Source organism: Haemaphysalis longicornis, unplaced genomic scaffold (assembly GCF_048455015.1).
Source record: "Haemaphysalis longicornis isolate Haplotype H1 unplaced genomic scaffold, Haemaphysalis longicornis Haplotype H1 scaffold_5, whole genome shotgun sequence".
NCBI classification, from domain to species: domain Eukaryota; kingdom Metazoa; phylum Arthropoda; class Arachnida; order Ixodida; family Ixodidae; genus Haemaphysalis; species Haemaphysalis longicornis.
In genome coordinates, this window is record NW_027526385.1 from 56,659,887 (window position 1) to 56,682,571 (window position 22,685).

Here is a 22,685-nt window from a genome sequence, read left to right on the forward strand (position 1 = left end):
CTTGCAGCGAATTTTTTTAACGCGGGATTGCTTTCCAAAAAATTTCGTTGCTGCGAGATATGAAATACATGGATGGGCGTCTATGGACGTTTGCCAGGGATACGAAAATATTTCATTGCAGCAGGAATTTCGCACTCGTTAGATTTCGTTATCGTTGGGTTCAATTGTGTTTGTAAACTGTTTACGCTGTTTCTTGCTAGCGTAAAATGTTGGTCTGTTAGCTGGCATTCTTGCTCAAACTTGGCGACGTGTGTCTCATAGCCTATTATGTGCGTAACGCGAGCGTGAACTTCCTGCCTTGATGCGATAAACGGCCGGAAGCTTAAAATGGGAATTTACTGTATTGACTCATTTATCGAAGGAACTTCGAGTAGTAGGAAGTAAAACCAATTCGTCTTTTAGTTTTCAAGTGCAAAAATAACGAGCAAAAAGCGGTGATGCAGTGCATCGCCGAGTCCCACCATCCCGCAGTTTTAATGCTTTTCTGCAATAAACAGTGGTGTTAACATTGTGTCATCAGAAATATATGATTGCCTATGGCTTACTGCAGAAGCCTTCAACAATGAGTTGGCATTTAAAGTTCTCGGTAGATTAGAATTTCTGAAAACACTGGAGTGCTGGACTTCAAAGACAGACTGGACCGGCTTTTGTGGAGCATTTTTTCAAGAGGGTAAGATATCCGACTCCAATGCAGGCCGGCCCGGCGGCCGCAAGTTTAAATCATTAAATCACATGTGGAGTCGGGTCTTTCTTTTTTTTTGCTTGAGCAGCTTTCTGCTGTCTCATATGAAAAAGATAAGGTTCTGAAGACAATTCGGCGAAAAACGTGAACTTCAGCAGTGAAATAATGTACAAATAGCCAGTAGATTCGAGTTCTTCTACAGCGTTGCCAGACAACTGAAGCGGTTGCACTGCTGCTCATAAGGATAGAAAACTGCTCATGGTAACCAATAAAGGATGCCTTATTCTTAAAATATCGGGTTTACAGCTTTACGAAATAATGTACACAAAGAGCGTTTAACTCTCAAATGTTCTTAAAATGACGCCACTGCTAGTTGCACCACCGGCTGACGGTATCGCGTGGTCGCTTGAGATGCACCTCAAAACGAGCATTTTAAAGATGCCTCGTAAATTCCAGAAGCAACGAAGCGTGAAAATATTGAGATTTATGTTTTTAGAAGGTTGTTCAAGCACATAAAATTAAGCAAAGGCAAATGCATTTTTGCTGTACGACCCCTTTAAAGCCGAGTTCTGCGGAATGCCCTCTACGTATGTTGTCTTTGAAGTTTACGTTAGATCGCTTTACTTTTTTTTTCGTGTGGTTTCATGCAAACTTCCTTTATCACAGCCAGTATGAGGGGGGGGGGGCAGGCAAGGGAGGGGGAAGAAAAATTAGGTATTATGTCTTTTTTTTTTCATTGTGAGTTTAAATGTTCATCGATTAATTCAACCAACAAATATAATTCTCCTTTGTGGAGTTTAAATGTCGTTTAAGACTGATTGATCAGAGCACAGCTGTCAGTATGCATGTGGGGAAGTCAAAGCTTAAGCAGCGTCGTAGTGGGCAGATGTTGCAGTGAGTCGAAGTTCCAGTGAGCCGAGTGAACCGTGACTCAACGGCACATCGAGATTGTAGTGAGCCGGAACCTCGTCCCTCCGTGCGCAGGGAGGCGGGAGTGGTGCTTCAGGGGCGAGCCCGACCCTGCAGACGGGCGACTTCTACGTGACGCGCCACTCGAACCTGTCGGAGGCGCACGTGGTGTTCCACGTGGTGAGCGACGACTCCCTGCGGCTGCCAGACATCAGCTCCCGGCACCCCATCATCCTGGGCCTGAGGAACGTGCTCAGGGTCGCCCATGAGCGCGACGTCTGCAACGTGACGCTGCCCCTGCTGCTGGTCCACGAGCTGTCCGAGGTGTGTACCTTGGTGTGTACCTTGGAGGCAGGGCTGTCCGAGTTGTGTACCTTGGTGTGTACCTTGGAAGCAGGGCTGACTGATGTGTGTACCTTGGTGTGTACCTTGAAGGTAGGCTGTCCAAGGTGTGTACCTTGGTGTGTATCTTGGTGTGTACCTTGGTGTGTATCTTGGTGTGTACCTTGGTGTGCACTTTTGAAGCAGGGCAGTCCAAGGTGTGACCTTGGTGTGTACCTTGGTGTGTACTTTGGAAGCAGGGCAGTCCAAGGTGTGACCTTGGTGTGTACCTTGCAGGCAGGGCTGACTGATGTGTGTACCTTGGTGTGTACCTTGAAGGTAGGGCTGTCCAAGGTGTGTACCTTGGTGTGGATATTGGTGTGTACCTTGGTGTGTACTTTGGAAGCAGGGCAGTCCAAGGTGTGACCTTGGTGTGTACCTTGGTGTGTACTTTAGAAGCAGGGCAGTCCAAGGTGTGACCTTGGCGTGTACCTTGGTGTGTACCTTGGTGTGTACAGGGGCCCTAAAAGCAAACGGAGCGCGGGTTGGAGATTTTGAGGGGATTTCTCCGCCATGTGCCTAGCCAGCAACCTCTAAGTGGCTTTTCAAGAAAATCATTCTAGAATAAAATCAGGCCGCGTATATTGTATTTATGGTGGCAGCCGCATAAAATAGAAATTATTCTAATTTCTCGAAGCCGGGCTCCGTGTTTACTTTCGGGGGCATCTGTACCTTGGTGTGTACCTTGGAGGCAGGTTTAACGTAGGGATTGAGATCAAGCCAGGAGAGCTGAAGGAAGGGCAGGGGCGTGGAGAGAAGGGGAAGGAGATGGAATGGAAAAGGGTTATGAAGGGGACTTGTGGAGGGAGATGAGAGGGAAAGAACATGAGGGAAGCATGTAAGGGGGAGAAGTTAAATGGGAAAGACGGTGAATGGAATGTGGAAGTTAGGTGGCCGGGAGCAGAAGGTAATGGTCAGATAGGGAGTGGGGAAGGAGATAATGGGGAGAGAGTGAGTGGTGTAAAACGAAGCAAAGGTGTACATGTAGGCTTAGCATAACTTGGCGCTGAGGGCTGATTCCTGTGCTCGCATGGTGGCACCACTAAGTTGGCGAGTCAGTTTCAGCTGAGAAGATCCAAGAAACGTGCCGCCTTGTTTGGCTTTACTACCTTCTGTTGGTCTTTTTGGACACCATTCCAAAAATTAGACATTGTTTTTTTTTAATGCTCAAATACTGTAGCATTCATAGTTTTGCTCCACCCATATTTTTTTCACTCAGGGTGATGAAAGAGTTGCAGTTTTAAATAGCACCAATAGATTGGTAAGAGCCTCAACACCTGGAAAGCAATGTGGCATTTGCTAACTTAATTCTCAGTTTGTTTTGCAGCAACCCATACGAAGGTGGATCTAATGTCCACTGTAGCGACACATTAGAATTAGATTTCAGCTCGAGCGTCGGTAGAGAGAGAGAGAGAGACTTGCCACTGAAAGTTCTTCAGGACTGGCAGGCCCGGATCATTTCGTCCGCAGCCTTTCACATCTCTGTCAAAGTGGGCTGCGTTAGTGCGCGCTAGAACCAGCGGCAACCGGTTTCGCCAACTCAGCGCCCGATCTCGCTGTGAATGCTAGGCAGAGTGTTCTCGAAGGTCGAGTGGTGGCAGTGCGCACGAAGACGCCATAGCTAGGCAAGCGAGGCTTGGCTCGCTTACGCATCCGGGCAAAGGTCGTGCCGAGCGGTAGGCTGCGGAGGAATTATTTTTCTTAGTATCTTTTTTTTGCGAACGCCAATGGACCAAGCCGAAGCTTGAACAGCTATACTGTTAATTTAAAATGTAACATCAATAGCACTGCCCCAAGAAGTCATCCAAAAGTGTATGTTCAATATAGAATGCATGCCAACCTTCTCACTCATGATGACTTTGTATTGCATCCTTGTCCCCGAGGGGTACATTTTACCTCGAATCTGTCGGACTATCTTTTAACATAAAAGTGTTTTATTCCTGGATAAACCAAGATTTTGATGATGTCGTATCCATCTCCAGCACAAATGACTCCAGCACAATGACTCTAGCACAAATGACTCCAGCACAACGAACAGAGGAGAAACGCCAGAAAAAGTGTTATCGACGCGGATGGTACTGCCGTCTAAGAGAGGTGAAGGGAAGTAGTGCATCATGATGCTAACAAGCGTCGACAGTTGGCATAAGCTGTGTTGTAGTGAAGCTGATGGGCGAATGGCGCGAACACCAACTGATTTGATGTGAAGGGAAACACCAGCGGGTAGCGGAATGCATTTGGGCGTTCACGCTCCAGGCTACGAACTCTGCCTGTCGCATTCCACAACCTGAGCTCGTCGCAACGCAACCGTCTGCCGTATATGCCACAAAGCAGGACCGAAGTGTTCGCACCTTTCCTGAAGCGACCCGCTAGCAGGACGCCGCTCGCCAAGCAGACGCACAAGACAGCCGCCGTCCCGCAAATCATGCTCCTTTCGCTGCAGATTTCGCTGCACATTTCACTTTCGGGCTTTAACGATTCCCATGACAGAGGAATCAACCACAGTCTTTTTATCTTATGGGGAGCTCTCATATGAGCTTCTCCCAAGTGTCTGCAAAGTCTTTGTCAAGCCCTCATTTAAATATACACCAAGATTGGCTTCCATGGCATTCAAACGTTGGATCACAGCCGGCACAATTTGCCAGGAGAATTGTGATTGTGAATCTAGAGGGCAGACAAATAATGTCGCATGCCATTTTTTACAGCAGAGTTGTTATAGGCTAACGTTTCCATCTTTTTGCCTGCATAAACTGAGAAAAGCAGGTTTCCTCCTTCTCATTTTGGTGCACCCTTTCTCTTTGTCTGCCTGTTCGCCGCGGTAGCTCACTTTCATACGAGATGGCGTATGTGGTCCCTGAAAAGGTGTGTTCCCAGCAACGCAACAATGTTTAGACGTGAAGCTGACTTTAAGGGGCTCAGTGCAAGCTTGGTCTTTGTAATTTGGCTTTCCTGCATCATGTGTTGCACCGTGAAGCCTACTTACAATCACGCTGGACGCTTCACCAGTGCAACAGCACCGTTTGAGTGGATGCTCGTGGCTAACCAAACCCATAAACAGCTCTGTTGGTCACCCACCTTCACAGAGTGGAAGAATGGGATGGCACTGAATTTCTTCCTTTTATCTTTAAAGGGGGACTGACACCAATTTTTGGTGTTAATATTATTACACAGTTCGCTTCCTTTACTCAACAGGATAAATACCCTGGCTGAAATATGAGTTGCCCGTGACGTGTGGAACATTCAATTTGATCTGATTTATCGCGCTGACGGAACAGCACGCGGGGCGGTGTGCAGCAAGTGTACATCAGCGTGACATCACTCCGTGAGAGGAAAAAGAAGTGACGTACCCGTCTGCCCCCAACGCTCGTCACAAACTCGTGACGTCGCTTCACTCGCGCAGCCCGGCGAGCGGCAATTGGGCGCTGGCGCGTTCACGAAGTGACGCACGTAGCCAGAGCTACAGGCATAACTGCTGCTCGGAAAGGCACTCTTGCCAAAAATGAAGTTCCACATGCGGGAAAGAAGCCGATAATAAAGCCCAGAATCGCAGCAGAAGCCACCATCAGTTCTTTTATTGAAAGCGGTCATCAAATTTCCACCGAAATGTTAGGCCTAACGCCTTCAGGCAGTTCATTTGCTCAGCTCTGGCGGCAGGGCGGCCGAAACAACGCCGCCTCCGGCTTTTGCAGTGTTTTGACATCCGCACAAAACGGGGAGGTCATTCCGTGGTTCTGTCACACGCGCCCTCCGGGCTGGAAGCGTGGGAAACCAAAATGTGTGATTTTCAGGCCATTCAGTGTAATTAATTATCATGCGCTCAAGTATTTAAAGTGCTGTTTCGGGTTCACCAGGTTTTTAAGCTTTGATGGAATCAATAAAAAAGGAACATAAAATTTTGGTTTCAGTACTCCTTTAAGCTTGAGCATGCTTGATTACTTCTATTTAGATGCAGTCCTAATCAGGAAAGTTCAGAAAAATGAGTTCTGACAGTTATCTGTTCAAAGGAAACAAATGCAGACCACGTGCCGAGTATAAAACTCTTTGTAAGAGAGAGGGTGTAGACAGAGTCTCATTATGCTGGAACTGGGTGTCTCTTGTCTTTTCGCAGGAAATGACGATTCCCTGGTGCCTGAAGCGGGCCGAGCTGGTGTTCAAGTGCATCAAGGGCTTTATGATCGAGATGGCATCGCTGGTTGGCGAGGAGACACGAACCGTCCAATTCCTGGTGCCTCAGGTAACTGTTGCACGTCGGGATGGAAACCATCGCAGTGGAAGCGTTAGAGCGACTGTTTTCTCTAGGTTTAAACTTATTCCCATGTACAACTGAAAGCTGAGCTAACTGGAGCGGATTAATCATTTAAAGACGAAAAAGACGTAGCACACAATGTGTGTATTGTCTTTACACAAAGCGCTCGTGTTGTCTACTCCTTGTGTTCCGTCTTTTTGCTCTTTAAATGAAGGATTGCTCCCACACTTGTGTGAAATCTGGATTGGTGAGAATTAGCATAAACGAAATATTAGCGCTGAACATGTTAATCCTAGTGAACTGGAACTGTCGCATGCTTTTTTCTATGGCTCTGTGTTTTTTTATTAGGTCGCAACTCATGCACGTGCAAAGTTTTTCTCTTGAGCATGTCTTTGCATTTTTATTTGTCGATCAATTGAGGGAAACCTGTAAGATGTTCTGCAAACTATACCAGTTCACCATTAATTCAACGATACCACGAGTGTCTGAATGTATCACCAACAAAAATAGTCTATGGGAAATAAGCAGTCACAACTTGGAACAACTAGCTCATTTTGGTGGTTGGGGTGCTATAACTGAGGAAGTAGTCATGAAAAGACTTGCTTAGTATCTAGAATCAAGCGTTTCTTTATTTAAATTGTTCGATGCTGAGTGGTGCAAATGGTTGGATGCTAAGCAGGGCAACCAGTGTAGGAAAGGATCCCTTGTGTGAAATTTTTCAAACACTTTCTTTATGCATGCCAAGATTACTTCTAACGAGTTTCAAGTTGCAAAAAGCATTACGAAGAAGTGTCAAAGCAGGAATAAAATATTGATATTTACGCCACTACAAATTGTTGCATGAACATAATTGTAACGTCAGATTCTGATGCCTGTTTAGAGGCAAATGAGGGAAGTAGAAGTGGTTTAGGCGTTGTGTCAGTTAAGTATCTGGTAGTAGTAAGTCTGAATAGAATGGCAAAAAAATCACAATAATTCACTATTGGGAGCACAACTGGCTTATACTGTTCATGTGATTAGTTAAACTAGTTGCTTTTTTCTTTTTTTTGATGCTTGCTGCTGGGCAAAGTATATTTGAAAACAAACTCTGTGCATGCAGCGTTGTTATTCTCTACGAAACACTTTGACTGCTTAAAAAATAGGTTGAATATTGCATTCTCATGGTTTTAAAACCCCTCTCATGTTTATGGTATGCTTAGGGCTTAGCATTCGAGGTATATTCTTCTTAAAGGGGCCATGCAGACAAAATACAAGTTTGTTTTATTCGAAGGACTTCGTGTTTTGTAGTGCCCCCAGCGCTGGTCTGGCAGCAAATGATGCAGTATTCACTGAGAAATTAATCAATTTATGTTAAAATTTTTATTCTCCTGCCAAATCGTGTGTTTTCAGGACGTCAGCAATGAGGTCATAAGTGCGCATATTAAAAAAAACTTCCAGTGCGTCATTCGGCTCAGCAGCCTTGCTTGCTGTCCGTCCTCCCAGATGACGCTGCTATAGTCATCCATGGACTGTTGTCCACCGTTGCTTTGTTTTTGACCCTGCTTGCACCTGGCTCGTTTTTGTTGTGGAAGAAAGTACGGTAATTGTTTCATGAAATGGGGTATCCTCGACAAACAGTGTCGGGAAAGACAACGTCGCTTACGCCAATCGGCCTGTGTCGTGCAAGACAACTCCAAAGCGTGGATTACTCTGCAGCTAAAACAAGCGTAGTGTGCCCAGTACCAACAGCCGTGCGCATTGGTACTTCTACGCTTACCTGTATTTTTGTACATTTTAATTTTTTACCGCACCATTCTTACTGCTGTAAAATGAATATGCATTGCATTTATTCAGCACAAATAGCTCATGCGGCAAGCTCATAAGCCGTGCCTAATTTCCGGCCTCAGCCAATGGCAGGGCTGTCACATATGAGATCATAGGTTCTGTTGCGGGAAATGAGCTAGTGGGTTGTGTGGCCGTTTCCTTTTTTCCTAATTATATAGCTTATTTGAGCGAAGTGTGCATTAAAAGTGGTGTCAGTATGATTCTAACGAGGCATACTTTCGAATAAACCAAACTTGTGTTTTGTCTGCATGGCTCCTTTAAATCATCATTAAATCGTGTTATGGGGTCGAACTAATTAAAACTAAGCACATCAAAAGAGGTTGTGTTGATTTGGGTCGCTAATCTCGTTGCAGGGTATTTCGGACGACCTTTTTGCCAGCCTGTCAGGGATGCTGTCGTCAATCTTCAGGGTGTCCAACCCTCTTGTGCTCAAGTGATGCACGGTGATGATGTGCACTGACTACGAAGAACTATCTCAGGCAACGACATTGTATATCCTAGTCACAAAACCTAGCACTCTCCTCGATTATACGTCTAACGTGAACAACCAAGCGGGGGGCATTCGTTGGCAAGTGGGTCGGGGGATAAGAACGAATTCATAAAGAAAGGCAAGGAAAGCATTTAGTTGAAAAAAAAGTGCTTTTGTCCTGAACATTTTGCTCACGTATTTGTAATATACTCATTTTTTGTGATATGCTATCTTGAGGCACGGTGTATCTGTGATCTACTGTATTAAAATGTTTCGCCATGACTTTGGCATCCGAAATCGACTGTTTTTGTTTTCTCTGTTTGTTATCAAAGATTGTTCGCAGAATTTGCTCTAAATGAGGCAAAGAGAAAAAATGCTGGACTTAAAAAAAAATGTGCGAAGCACAGCCCAGGCGATTCGTGCAAGCACAAATGACGCATTTTCAGCTTGTTTTTCTGGGTCCAGGAGAATTATGTAGTTGTGAAAAGCTTGTATGTGCCCCAAGGTGAAGAAGATTTCTAATTGAACTCTTTCACTGTTATAGAGTGAGCTTTGCTGAGACAGGGAAAGCCGTCTGCAATCTGAAACCTTATTACAACTCATCATTTTCTGCCGATCAAGTTTAGCCACAGCATAGCTGGCAGATGGGTCTTTAGGGCCAAAAAAAAACGCCAAAAAATCGTTTTCTGAAAAAGTGGCATTTTCGGCATCCACGACCATTTTTCAATCAGTCTGCAAATTTTTTTTTTTTATCAAAACGCACCGTATTTTATTCTGAATGGACTTTTAAAGCACACTCTATGGCTCAATTTACTCAGTATTCAACGGTAAAATGGCACGTCTGTTGCAATGCGAAGCTAGCATTTTCGCCGTCGGATATCTCAGCACCCAGAGCAGGAACAACTAATTTCTTTTGCTTCTCATACCTAAATGTGTGGAGAATACAATGTTGGAAACAAATTTTCCATATGGAAGACTTAAAAACTTAATATAGTGTTCAACTATATTAAGTTGAACACTATTCACTCCTCCCACAATCTGCCATTTCTGGCAGATTGTGGGAGGAGTGAAGTTGAGTGTGTTGTAAAACGACCAAACGTCAAAAAAGTTCTTCCAAAGTTGTATTCTTTAGTCATTTTGTCTGCCTAGCCACTTGGTAATTGCCATTCTGTGTGGAGTGCTTATTTTGTAATAGTGACCCAAAATGTTGGCAATTAACCATTAATTACCCCAAAAATAATCAACTTGCAAAATATCTAATTGCTTTATTGTAATCAACACAAGAAACTTCATAACGCTGCGCAATTTCAATTAAAATTGGTTAGTAAATGAAAAAAAAAAAAGCTCTAAGACCAAATATGAAGATTACAGTTTTATGACCAACACTATTTTGTCTATTGTTTCACCAAAAATGGCTAATTATCTCTAGTTATCTTGGGAACTGATTGACTTACTCAAGAAATAATGGAATATTTGAAATCAGTGGAAAAAAAGCAATGAGGCTGACAAGTTTCACAGAGTTTACAGAGTTCACAGAGTTTACAGAGTCTAGAAGTAGTTTTGAGACCCTTGTCCCACCTTAATAAGGCATTCTGCCTGGAACTTAAAAATGATAATTGCGGGAAGTATTTTCGGACCTGATGCGAAAATTTGTACGTACAATGTTATCGCACTGTGATCTTCACAAACATGAAAAACGAAATGTGGGAGCGCTATCATCTTCATATTTCCTAGTACTACGAACACTGGTGAGTGCACTATAGCAAGCGGTCTTTTGATGCATCGCTTGGAACTAATTTTACAGCTCATTAAACTTTGGTGTTTGAAATGGGTGTTCGAAATGGTTCCTTGCCACTGGTGCCACCAAGGTTTATTGAGCTATAAACTTAGTTCCAAGCAATGCATCAAGAAACCGCTTTGTATAGCGCATTCACCAGTGTTCGTTGTAGTACTAGGAAATATGAAGATTACAGTTTTACGACCAACACTGTTTTGTCTATTGTTTGACCAAAAATGGCTAATTATCTCTAGTTATCTTGGAAACTAATTGACTTACTCAAGAATGGATCGTCCTGCAAGGAGAATTTTACATTTATTCTCATGTTCTGTGTTCTTTAAAATTTCCCGGAAAGTAGAATTCACCCTGGATTTTTTTTCACGTCTCCACTTGGCAGCATCAAACTAGCTCTTCTGTTCTGGAAGAAAAAAAAAAGTCCTTCAAGTATTCTATTTCTATTCTATTTCTAAAGTATCGTATTTAGAAAACAGAAGCTATCCGCTGTGGCCAGGGTACACTTGTGTCTTCATTGTTGCCTGTCCTTATTAAAACAAGAACCATCGCTTAAAAGTGATATGGCAGTGAAAAGACTATTCGGATAAATTTCAAATTTGCGCTTCTAAATTTTTCACTCCTTTATGAGTAACTTAATTAATGTACAGTTGAACCCCTTAATAAGAGACACGTACGGAAAGCAGTTTCTGTCTCTTATACGAGATGTCTCTTATAAGCAGGGTACCATGTTTTCACTAACTGATCAACCCATAGTTCAATGTGGGCACCATATGACTAAAATAAGCTCAAAAGAACACTACAGCATGTTGCAAAAGATTCATTATAATTTATGTTTGGCCCCCAGACTTTATGAAATAGTTCTGAATCTTTGTTTGCTTCATTACTGTATGTACACTGTTTTTTACATTAGATTCCACAAGCTTTTTTTCCTTTCACTGTTTGTGGAAGATGAATCGTAGATGTTGAGTTCACAAGCCTGATGAATAGCCAGAGCGCACAGCTTCTTCCGCTGTGTGCTCGGGCTATTCATTACGCTTGCAGGATTCAACATCTGCGATGCTTCTTGATTGGGAGCTACGCGAATGGGAGAGCCCGCATGTGCGGTCGCTATCCAATGGATGGCAGTAAGCTTCAACCACTTCTGTAAGTTGCATTTCCATTGGCAGGGCTGCTCATCGTCATTTAATAGCTGACTGAACCACTGTGTGTCTGCTGAAGTTATAATAAATAGCGACTGCAGGCGTCTGTCGTCCACCTGTGTTTCCACAGTGGAAGCAACTGAAATTAGTGACTGGTGGCACTGCATCTGAAGTTGAAATGTCTGTTACAAGCGAGATTATTGATTAAAGTCCAAGGATGACTTGTCCCTTATAACCAACTGTCTTCTACATCCGATGTCTGCTATAAAAGAGGTCAATTTAATGGGAAAGATAGGGCAGCCAAGCATGTGGGTGAATAGTGTCTCTTATACCCATTTGTCTCTTACATCCATGTCTCTTATAACGAGGTTCAACTGTATTCGTTTTACCCATTCGAGACACTAAAAGTCTGCCTGGTGTAAATAAATATCCATTGTTGTTCGACATCATTTGAATTAAGTGGGTTTCACTGTGCTGCAAGTCCAGTGGGGATTTACATAAGCAGTTTTGTAAGTTAAGAACCTGCTACGTAATGATCGACTCTGCTGTAAAGACCGACTTGTGGGACCTGCCGCGGTGGCTCAGTGGCTAAGCCGTTGTGCTGCTAAGCTCAAGGATGCGGTTTCGATCCTTGCAATTGTTCCTGCTTTCCAGATGGAAGCAATAAGCAAAAACGCCCATTTTTTCATATTTTGGTACACGTTAAGTATCCCCAGGTGGTCAAATATAATGTGGATCTCGTAGTCCAGGTGTAGCTTTGTCACATTAAATCACATAATTTTAATTTTTTATTTTCTAAATGACTTGTGGGACCACTTCAACGTAGATCACATCTGCATCTGACATAGAAGAATAGCAGTTGCACTGCGATCATTCCAACCACACTCCAAATTTGGAATGAAACACTTCACATTTTCAGGTAAACGTGATGCAGTTAAATCGAATGTACATGTTCACTTGCCCGTTTACTACTTAGAACGGTGGTTTGGGCTAGTTTGTGCATACTGAAATTTAAAACAGCGCAAAAAGACGGGACAAGGAAACGACGACACAAGGCACTGACTAACAACTGGTTGGTGTATTGCGCGGCTTGCGAAATATACCCAGAAAAGAAGGCAAGAAGGAACACGATAAAAAAGAAGGAAGCACGAAAAAGAGCATGACAAAAAGAAGTGCATCGAACATTGCACACAAAATACAAGATCGATACACGTGCATTGATTAAATGGTAGCAACGATATTCTTTTTCGTGCTTCCTTCTTTTTTATCGTGTTCCTGCTTGCCTTCTTTTAGGGGCGAAGCTCCTTAAGTCATGGGTCTGTCCATCCCTTGTGTCTCGTGGTACGTGACCGCCGCATGCTTTCGGAGATGTCGCAAAGTGGGCCGCGTTGCACACGCAAGAACCGGCTGCAACCGGCAGCGCAAACTCGGCACCGGGAGCGCGAGCTTGTCTGTGTTCGCCAACGGAGGCGCGAGCGCACATGCACTGCGAGGGGGAGATCACGCGAGAGATCACGCCACGAACGCAGGCAGTCGTTCTCGGAGATCGAACGAGACGCAAGGACCTTTGCTCGTTTCCTCTCGTCTTGTTCGGGCACAAGTTCGCCCTAAATAAAAGTTCTTTCTTTACCGGTGTGTCCCATCCTACGTGACAAATTGTGGTGGAGGTGCGGGGTAGTCCTCGATGGTGCGGGGTCTTTCACCAGGTCTGGGCCTGGGAGCATTGACTCCGAAAATAAAAGTTGATTTGTACAATGTACGCACACAGTCTTACATCTTTCTTAATGATGTAATGGGCGAACTTTCACGGGAGAGTTACGGTTACCGATGATCTCCCCCTCTCGAGCTTCGCCCCACTTATCATCATTCATTCCGTGGATATGGTGGTGGTGAAAAACGTTCTTTACTGAGCTCAAGGGGTAGAGAAAGGGGTGTGGTCAGCCTCCTTCGTCCAGGAGGCCGCGGGCCTGCGCTGCATCCGTGGCTCGTTGCACCAGCGCGAGTTGACGCTCCGGCGCCGAGCTGGTCAGCGCAGACTCCCACTGCTCAGGGGATGGGATGGGGTGAGGGTGGTGGGGACAGGAGTATACTAGGTGGTAAGTTGAGAGTGGGATGTCACACTGTGGGCAATTGTAGGGGAACAGAGATGGGGAGATGTGGGACAGGATGGTGTGGTTGTAGTATGTCTCGGTTTGCAGTCGCCGGTAGATATACGCTTGATGGTTGGAAAGAGTGTGATGAGGAAATGGGTATATCCTTCTTGTGTTTGTGTAATGAGAGAGAATGGAGCTGTATGTGAGGTCGAGTGGGGTCAGTGCCTGTGGGACAGGTGGGGCTTGTCCGGTTCTTCCTGGTCTTGCTGTTGGGAGTGCCCGGTTGAGGAGGTCGCGGGCTACGGCGTGGGCCGCCTCATTCCCTGCAAGGCCGGTGTGGCCTGGTGTCCAGATGATAGAGATGTCGATGTCTTCGGGGAGGTGTTGTAGGATCTGGAGGGCTTGAGGGGGTGCGAGGCCGGCTTGGTATAGGCGGCAGGCTTGTTGGGAATCCGATATGATGGTCAAGTAGGGTTTTTGTTGGTGGGTAGTGGTGGCGTGAGCGATGGCTAGCGCTTCGGCCGTTGCTACAGGTAGGTTCCGATAGGAGGCTGCAGTTGCTATTTTACCAGTTGAGTCGAGGACTACCAGGGTTGTGTGCTTGTGGTCTGTAGATCGAGCAATGTCTGTGTACCGTGTGTGAGGGTCTGAGCTGTGTCGTTTTTCAAGGAGCCTCACCCTGGCCTCTCGGCGTCCCCGGTTGCAGGTAGGATGCATGTGTTTTGGAACAGGACGGACCTTGAGGCGTTGACGGATGGTGAGAGGAATACGTTGCGGTGCTTGCTGTGAAGAAGGGGTAGTGCGTCCGATGTCCTGGAGAACTTTACTTCCTGCTGGTGTCAATATGAGTCTCTGGAGGTGTGATGCGCGCTGTGCTTCCAACAGTTCACTTAAGGTATTATGCAGGCCGAGTTTGAGGAGACGATCGTTAGATGTGTAGGTTGGGAGGCCGAGGGCTGCTTTGTAGGCTTTTCTGATGAGGGTGTCCAGTTTGTTGATTTCCTGTGGTTTCAGGTTGACAAATGGGGTGCCATAGGTGATGCGGCTGACTATCAGCGCTTGGATTAGCTTGCAGGTATCGTGTTCTTTAAGTCCGTATGTAGAGCCTCGTATTCTTCGGATGAGGTGTGTTAGCTGTGTGACTGTTTTTTGGAGTTGTGGTAGAAGGGCCGCTCCGGAGCCATCGTAGTGGAAAGGTACGCCGAGCACGCCGAGCGTGGTAACTTGTGGGATGGGGGATCCTTGAATGACGACTTGGGGATCTGGGGTAGTGGGAGGGGGTCGGCCTCTTGTGCGGGAACGTAGAATCAACAGGGCCGATTTGTTAGGTTCTGCTGTGAGGCCCCTGGGTTGGAGATAAGCAATGGTGGTGTCGATGGCTTGCTGGAGTGCGTCTTCTTGTTCTCCGCTCGAGCCATGTGTCGTCCAAATGGTTAAATCGTCCGCGTATAGGGCATGGCGAATGCCGGGGATATTGTCTAGTTTGCTTGGTAATTGGAGGAGTGCGATGTTAAATAGCAGGGGTGAAATTACGGACCCTTGCGGGGTGCCTTTGGCCGGTGTTTCGAAAGTTGGGGATTGTATGGGTCCGAGTCGCAACGTGGCTGTGCGGTTTCCCAGGAACGCCTTGACGAAGTAAAAGATTCGGTGGCCGCATTCGGTATGGTTGAGGTTTTCGAGAATGGCTTGGTGTGTTACGTTATCAAAGGCGCCCTTAACATCTAATGTGAGTAGGGCCTTTGGAGCGTCACGGCTGAGGTGGTCTAGTATTTGCTCTTTGATTTGTATAAGGATGTCCTGCGTAGAGAGGTGCTGGCGAAAGCCGAACATTGTTAGGGGGTACAGGTGTTTTTCTTCTAGGTGGGTAGTTAGGCGTTGATGTGCTAAATGTTCGTAGATTTTTCCGAGACATGATGTCAGGGAGATAGGTCGGAGGGTGGTGGGTGATAGAGGCTTGTTAGGTTTCGGGATTAGCGTGATGTCGGAATGCCGCCACTGTTCTGGATAGGTGCCCTGTTGCCAGTGATGATTGTAGTAGTCAAGGAGAACTTGGAGGGTATCTTCGCTTAGGTTTCGGATGGTGCGATAAGTGATGCGGTCCTTACCCGGCGTGGTGTTGCTGGTTAGCCGGGCCAGGATGGCTCGGAGTTCGGCCAGGGTGAAGGGAGTGTCAAGGCCTTCGTTAGTTGGTCCGGTGTATTGAATGTCCGGTGTGGAGGGGTAAGTTGCAGGATCTTGGAAGAGGTGTAGCTTTATGGATTGCAGGAGGTCTCTTGGGGGGAAAGCACTATTTCGTATGAGTTGTTGTATCCGGTGATTCGTTTGTTTGTGAGTCGAGCTATTGTCCAGTAGAGATCGCAGTAAGTGCCACGTTTTCTTAGTGTGTAGGGTTCCTTGCAGTTGGTTACAAAAATCGTGCCAGTTCTGGGTTTGGAGTTGGGCTGCATATGTCTGGGCTTTCTGGGTCAAAATGGCAATGCGCTTTTTTAGGGTTCGATTGTGTTTTTGGCGTTTCCACCGCTTTGTGAGGCTCCGCCGAGCATCCCAAATATGCATAAGGTGGGGGTCTACCGCAGGTATGTCTTCCGTGAGGGCAATGAGTTGGGTGTGTTTCCCGACCCGTTGCTCAAGGGCTTGGCTCCAATCTTCCAGGTTTTCGCCGATAGGTGGGAGGTCTGATTCGTCCTTGCGGAAGGCTGGCCAGTTGGTAAGATGGGCAGTGCCTTTTCTGCGCGGTTTTCTTTCGAAGGGTATGCTCGTCGATATTATATGGTGATCACTGCCAAGTGTTTCGCTTAGGCAGAGCCAGGTGGTGTTGGGGCAGTTTTTTGAGAAGGTGAGGTCAGGTATAGTGTCGCGCGCAATGCTATTTCCGATTCTCGTAGGGGTAGTAAGGTCGTTTTGGAGGACCAGTTGATTGTTTTGGGCAGCATGGAGTAGAGCAGTGCCCTTTTTTGATGCGAAATGATAACCCCATGCTGGGTGGGGGGCATTGAAGTCGCCAAGGATAAGTAATGGATTATTGCAGGCCTTCCGTGTGGCTTCATGTATGAGGTTGTCTATGGTTTTCAGGTTTTCGGATGGCGGGCTGTAGATGTTCAGGATGTAAACGCTTGGGCTTGACGGGTGGGTCGGGATGAGTTCTACAAAGGTGTGCGGGATGGTCTGGTTGAGGTAGTGGGGCTGGGCTGGGTGGGTGTTATGTACTAGTATGGCGGTGCGGTATTGAGGGTCCTGCGTGAATGCAGTATACTGAGGCAGACGGGGGGTGGAGGTGTTAGTTTCTTGCAGGGCTATTACGTCCGGGGGCTCAGTCTGTATGAAGAGAGATAGTTCGTGCCGTTTGCTGTTGAAAGAGCGGCAATTCCACTGGTACACTATGATGGTGTTGGCCATAGCTTTAGTCATAGTATGGGTGGTGCTTGGTTTTTTTGGGGGGATGGGCATTCGATAGGGTTTCCTTTATTCCTTGCATGGCCAGTTCAATCTTGTTTTGACGATCCGTGAGTGTTTGAAGATTTCTGTGGATATGGCGTGATTTTTTTCCTGGGTATATTTCGCAAGCCGCACAATAAACCAACCATTTGTTAGTCAGCGCCTTGTGTCGTCGTTTCCTTGTCCCGTCTTTTTGCGCTGTTTCGAATTTCATTTACTACTGCAACAAAGTAAAAGCATTCGCTTCACACAAGCCTTCCATGATGGTACCTTTTGTCGAAACTGCACTGTGCCTATACTGCAGTACTGTGCCTGTATACTGGCTCATATTTCATGGCTGATGGTGTGGCGTAGTATCGCATGTATGACTACACACGACAAAAAAAAAAGGCTTGGCTGAGTGAATTCCACAACTGAGCATCTTTTTCCCCCAGCTTTCTGCACCCACGTCTGATCTCGCTGTGAAGGGCGCCATCCGGAATGTCTGGGCAATGTGGCATTGCCATCATTTTACAGCCAAGCTCTATGTGTCTAGAACCCAGCAGATCGTCTCTGGTGAAAAACCGAGCGTAGGCCAACAATTTCCTGGTATGGAAAAAAAAATTCATAAAGAATAACAAGGGTCCTAGGCAGGGGTGGGTGATTGATCAATTAACCTTTCAATTAATCTGTTAATGCTATAGTCGCAATTAATTTTTTTAACCGGTTCATTGGTTGAAGTCGTGAGCAAACTGAAACAAGAGTGCCATGTTGAAATTGTGTGCAAGCGTGCCGAGCATTACATTCGGGATCGAATAACATATGCCTCGCGTCATAACAGAAAACGATACAAGTATGCTCAGGAATGGTGGTGATTAAAACTGAAAGCTGATAGCCAAGACAGACAGGAAAATGGCTACTCTTAGTACACCATGCACGGTGCAAAAAATGGCAAGCGGGCACTCGCGCTGTAATTTGGCCGTTGTACAAACTAACTCTGCTGTAAGTAAGCCACAATCAATTGGCGCCCCCTGTAATCACAAATATCGGCTGCGCCGATATTTGTGATTCTAGAAAAGTGTGAATGAAGAAATCGGTGATGAGCGTCTCGCCCACATCAGCGCCATGATGATGCCCAGGTTACCCCATCTGGAATGTCTGTGAACAGGCCGATGAGCATATTGATCCATTTGTTAATATTACGTTGTTATGAATATTACAAAAATATTATTTTTAGTCATTTCTTTTTCTTAACCGAGGCAACCGATTAATCTATCAATTAACCAATTTAAGCCAGCTGATTAATCAGGTTCAAATTGCTAACCGACGCCCAGCCCAAGCCCTAGGGTTTCCATATTTTGATATGACAGCTTATATTGCACGTGGAGAACTTGCCGCAGCAATGCACGCGTGTTCACAGGTGAATCTGACTTTAAGGGGATCTGTGTAAACTTAGTTGTTAGCTGGCCAGCAATGTGTGTTGCACATTGGAGATGGCCATGTACAGACTGGACTGGGGAAACGTTTGTCTTTTAAGTGGTTGGGCGGCACTCCACCAGGTTCTTGTACCACGGACTACAGTTCCCGACGGGGTCAGCATTGGTACCTACCTGTGGAGGGAGTTTGGTTACAGAGGCCTCTACTGCCGAAGTAAATGTTGGGCTTCTCACTGGTGATTTCAACGTGTTCCTGCGACTGGAGCTCATTAGGAATTTATTGCGATAGTCCTGATTCACTGAACAAGCTACTGTCATCTGCGCGGCTTAACTATCCTCTATTCCTTCGTGCGCGTGCGTGTGTGTGCGTGTGTGTGAGTGAGTGAGTGAGTGAGTGTCTCAGATGAAAATGCCCTACTCGTTTTCTTCTGGTTTCATCTGGTCCCACATGTGGGACATCTGGTTTCAATTGGTCCCAGTTACTCGGTTACTGGTTTCAACTGGCCCCAGTTGCCAGTGTTCTGGTTTGCTACTGGTTTCATTTGGTCCCAGTTACCGTGTATCTGGGTTTGAACTGGTCCCAGTTGTCAGTGGCCTGGTGTGCTACTGGTTCCATCTGGTCCTAGTTGCTGGATAACTAATTCAAACTGGTCCCAGTTACAATGGCCTGATACACATCTGGTTTCATCTGGGCCCAGTTACCAGGAATACTGTTTCAAGTTTGGTCCCAGTTGCAACAGCCTGGTGGGCTAGTGGTTTCATGTGGTCTCAATTGGGATCACATCAAACTGGTTTCAACTGGTCCCAGGTGATAGGTTATTGTTTTAAACTTAAGTTACACGTCATGTAAATGTTTGTATGTGGGATAAAATATAGTTCCAGTTGCAGTCACGTCCGGGTTATTGTTGAGAACTCCGCTAATAAAACAATGTTTGGGCCCTCATTCTCAAGCAACTATAACTTTTACCTTTTATGGAGATGTCTCTTAACCAACATGCTTTTTTTACAAGGATAGAGAGTTTCAGCGGGGTTATTGAATGATAATTTGCAACTTTGGCACACCGCAATTGGTTGTTAATCAATCATCCTATTAGAAGAGAGCTGTTTGATTACACGTTAGAATTTTAATTGCATTGGGCAGGCACAAATTTAGCCTGCTACGGCCTGAGCAGCTCTAAAATGTTCCCTTAAATGCAGTTCATGCAGCTAATAAAATATTTAGGTGAATTTTTTCTGCGCCGCGTTTACATAATTTTATTACACGTAATGTTCTCCTGGCCACCAGTGAATACTTGGACAACATAAAACACCCAATTGGCACAAATGTTGGACATCGCAAGGCGACAAGAACTTGTAATGCAGAAAAAATAGCCAACCTCATAACGCTGCTGGCAACATTGTCTTAAAGGAGTTGTTTTTGAAGTCAAGCCAAACCAAGCTAAGCCGATTGCATATTCAAAATGGCGGGGAAGCACGACTGCGCTGTAAGTCCAGTTAACCGAGTTAAAAAGAGTTCAAGTTGGTCCGTACCTTTAACAAGTGAACTGCATCGTTAGTAACAATTTATTCATTGAGCGACAGCATCACGTAGTGGAGTAATGGCGGCGCTGGTTTGTTGGTGCTTATATTTTCGATGAGGCTTCTTCAATGTGGTTCTAGCGGACAATGAAAGTATTCATTTGTGCTTCGAAGCCACTTTTATTCAGGTGGTTTGCAGAAGTGTTGCAGCTGTGCAGTCAGAACAAGTGCTTCCTTATACATTCATCCTGCACTGAAGAAGCGTCATTGTGCACTTACTGTTGTGCCATGTCCTGAGGTCTGCTGTTTGCTAGACCGCGAAGGTAGGACCACGTGTATATCCAAACATTGTGTATCTTATTCACTTCCCAGCCATCCTGCTTTGGAAGGAACAGGTCACAGCTTGTTTCGAAACTGTATTATAAAGTTTATCAACCTAATAAAATGTTTTAGTTTATTTGCCGTACTTGTTGCTTTAATATAAATCATGACTGGCACTAGCTTGCAATGAGCTGCGAGAATTCTGTTATATTCCAACTAGGCTACAATCACTCCCATCTGGTACTGAAATGTTCCTGAGCCGTTCATCTTTCATGAGCCTTCTGCTAGTGCCCTGTCCGAGAATAATCTGTGTTTTTGTCGATCAGTAGCCACGGGTCCACAAGGACTACGACCAGTTGCTACTGGTTTTGAACACTACTGGTCCCAGATGCTACTGGTTTACCCCTACTGGTCCCAGTCCTACTGGTTTTGTCCTACTGGCCCCAGAACTACTGGTTTGGTCCTACTGGTTCCAGTGGCTACTGGTTTCATCTGGGAATTGTCCAATAAACCAGTTGAACTGGAACCAGATGAAACCAGAAGGGATATTTTTCACCTGAGGTGTGTGTGTGTGTGTGTGTGTGTGTGAGAGAGAGAGAGAGAGAGAGAGAGAGAGAGAGAGAGAGAGAGAGAGAGAGAGAGAGAGAGAGAGAGATAAGGGAGCGTGAGAGCGAGATAGCACTACGTGCGTGAGTGCATGCGCAAGTGTGCAGAGAGAGGGGGGAGGGGAGGTAGAGAGAAAGAATGGAACTTACAACCGGCAGAACTTCGTCCGTAATTCCATGCTGCTTACGCACTCTTTCGTAGTAGTAATCGGCTAGACGTGGAGGCAGGGAAATGTTGCAGAAGCAATCCAACACGGCTCGCACGCTCAGCGTGTCCAGACACCTGCGATAGAATTTCGCACGGCAGCGCAGCTAGCTGTCACAACTTCGCAAATGCAATAAAACGGCGCATTCGATACTAGGTCTTCTATTTCTGCCTTTCTGCGCTCAATATCCGCGTTCAATAAGTGTACTTGTTAGATAGGAATGTAGTATTTGCGCTGCTTTTTGCCCTGTAAGCGAGAAATTGGAGAGTCAAAGCAGCCGTATGAAGTAAAATGTCAAGAGAGCAACCTACATGTCTTGTAAAAGCTTGACATTCCGTCCGCCACTGCTTGTTCGATTGCTCATCTTGCGCAAAGTCAAATGTGCGTTCATTCACCTCGTAGAAACTTACTAAATTTTGTATTATTTGAATTATTGCGAACAAATGTAGGTCCCGCTAGATCCATAAAGGCGCGTTCCCACTAGGCCGACCATCGGCCGATTTGGTTGGCCAACACCGTGTCGGCGAGCTGTCGGCGGCCATGTCACACCGCGCCGACGCCGACCGTTGCCCAACCGTCGGCGTCGGCGAGAAATCGGCGAGGCGTCAGTGTCTCCGCGATGTCGGCCGACGCGCTTGTCACACCGCACCGACGGCCGCGCGACGCCCACACCGACGGCCCCGCGACGGCCGACTCCGCCGCCTCGCCTCTCCGCCGGGGATCTTTCATTCTCAATAGTCAAACTTGGTGTATCGTGTCGCCGCAGCACGACTGAAGCCATTCGGGCGTACTGGCGTGTGCGCTGCTTGTACTGTATGTACTCCTCAACTTCTTGTTAGATCACGGACAAAAAAAAAAGAGCTGTGCGATGCTGCCGCGGCAGTAATAATATGGATGTTAACCCCCGGCGAAAAGACCTCTGTAGCACGTAAAATATGCATATAAATTAGTGCGTACGTCAGCAGAAATTTAACCTCCTCTAATGGAGAAGGCCTGATTTTGCACCATGCTACCGCATTTTCGAGAAACACGGTGCGATTAAGAAAAGGGAAATTAATTGTTGTGGCTCAAGACGCCACTCGCTGTTTCGAAGGAAATATTTAATTGCAAAGGTAGTTGCTTCTCAAAATCACGCGATTCCCAAATTGGATGCGCAAACCATACCCCTTAAAAAACCGCTCACACACACACACACACACACAAAAAAAAAAAAAAAACTGACCCCGCCGGGAATCGAACCGGCAACGCTGAGCGCACGGGCGCGACGCGCGAGAGCACTGCGCCACCGCACAAATGCTCCTCGGACTGCGAAATAGCCTGGGTAACAGATGGAGGCCCATCCTTCCGTGTCATACGTCGGTGTTTACTAGCTGGTTTACAGAATTCCTGGCTGGTAAACTGAAATTTCTTAAATAGCGCTTGCACAGCAAGGTTCCCCGAAGCCCCCACAATAGCTTATCGCCATAAACTCCGCTTCTTCGCGAAAGCGCTCGCAATAATGTGTGTGCGCGGCTGCCACTGCGATTTCCCACTGCGGGGATAGTGCTTGCCGTACTTTGGTTTTACGTTTCACATGAAAAACCTTGGCCGATATTGATGCCTTATAACCCAAATTACCCTACGTAACTCTTCTTCTGCACGAAACTGACCTTA

General features: G+C 46.1%; 2 protein-coding genes across 4 annotated transcripts in view; one reads left to right on the forward strand and one right to left on the reverse strand.

The window, feature by feature from the left end:
- The window catches only part of LOC144138252 (FERRY endosomal RAB5 effector complex subunit 3), a 20,933-nt gene extending 12,384 nt beyond the window's left edge, over positions 1-8,549 (forward strand). The window contains exons 10-12 of the mRNA XM_077670436.1: positions 1,667-1,915; positions 6,078-6,203; positions 8,393-8,549. Coding sequence (XP_077526562.1) covers positions 1,667-1,915; positions 6,078-6,203; positions 8,393-8,476 — 459 coding nt within the window. The 3' untranslated portion in view covers positions 8,477-8,549. The remainder of the gene's footprint in view (positions 1-1,666; positions 1,916-6,077; positions 6,204-8,392) is intronic.
- LOC144138254 (uncharacterized) lies at positions 5,541-21,757 on the reverse strand. Of its 3 annotated transcripts, none has more exons than XM_077670440.1 (3): positions 21,344-21,750; positions 20,977-21,109; positions 5,541-5,721 (listed from the first exon to the last, which is right to left on the reverse strand). In XM_077670440.1, exons 1-3 carry the CDS (start codon positions 21,421-21,423, stop codon positions 5,704-5,706), a joined length of 231 nt encoding a protein of 76 aa, XP_077526566.1. In that variant the 5' UTR covers positions 21,424-21,750; the 3' UTR covers positions 5,541-5,703. The 3 variants fall into 3 exon arrangements, with proteins under 3 accessions (XP_077526566.1, XP_077526565.1, XP_077526564.1); XM_077670439.1 differs by lacking the exon at positions 5,541-5,721 and adding an exon at positions 10,582-10,703 and having other exon boundaries at positions 21,344-21,748; XM_077670438.1 differs by lacking the exon at positions 5,541-5,721 and adding an exon at positions 13,327-13,481 and having other exon boundaries at positions 21,344-21,757.
- Between the last annotated feature and the right edge of the window lie 928 nt (positions 21,758-22,685).

Excerpts from the sequence above, each read along its gene's own strand:
- LOC144138254 (XM_077670438.1), bottom strand. The coding sequence starts at position 21,423 with ATGAACGCACATTTGACTTTGCGCAAGATGAGCAATCGAACAAGCAGT. Across the intron at positions 21,110-21,343 it reads GTCAAGCTTTTACAAGACAT|GTGTCTGGACACGCTGAGCG; the intron begins GTAGGTTGCTCT and ends ATTCTATCGCAG. Across the intron at positions 13,482-20,976 it reads CGGACGAAGTTCTGCCGGTT|TGGGAGTCTGCGCTGACCAG; the intron begins GTAAGTTCCATT and ends TCCCCTGAGCAG.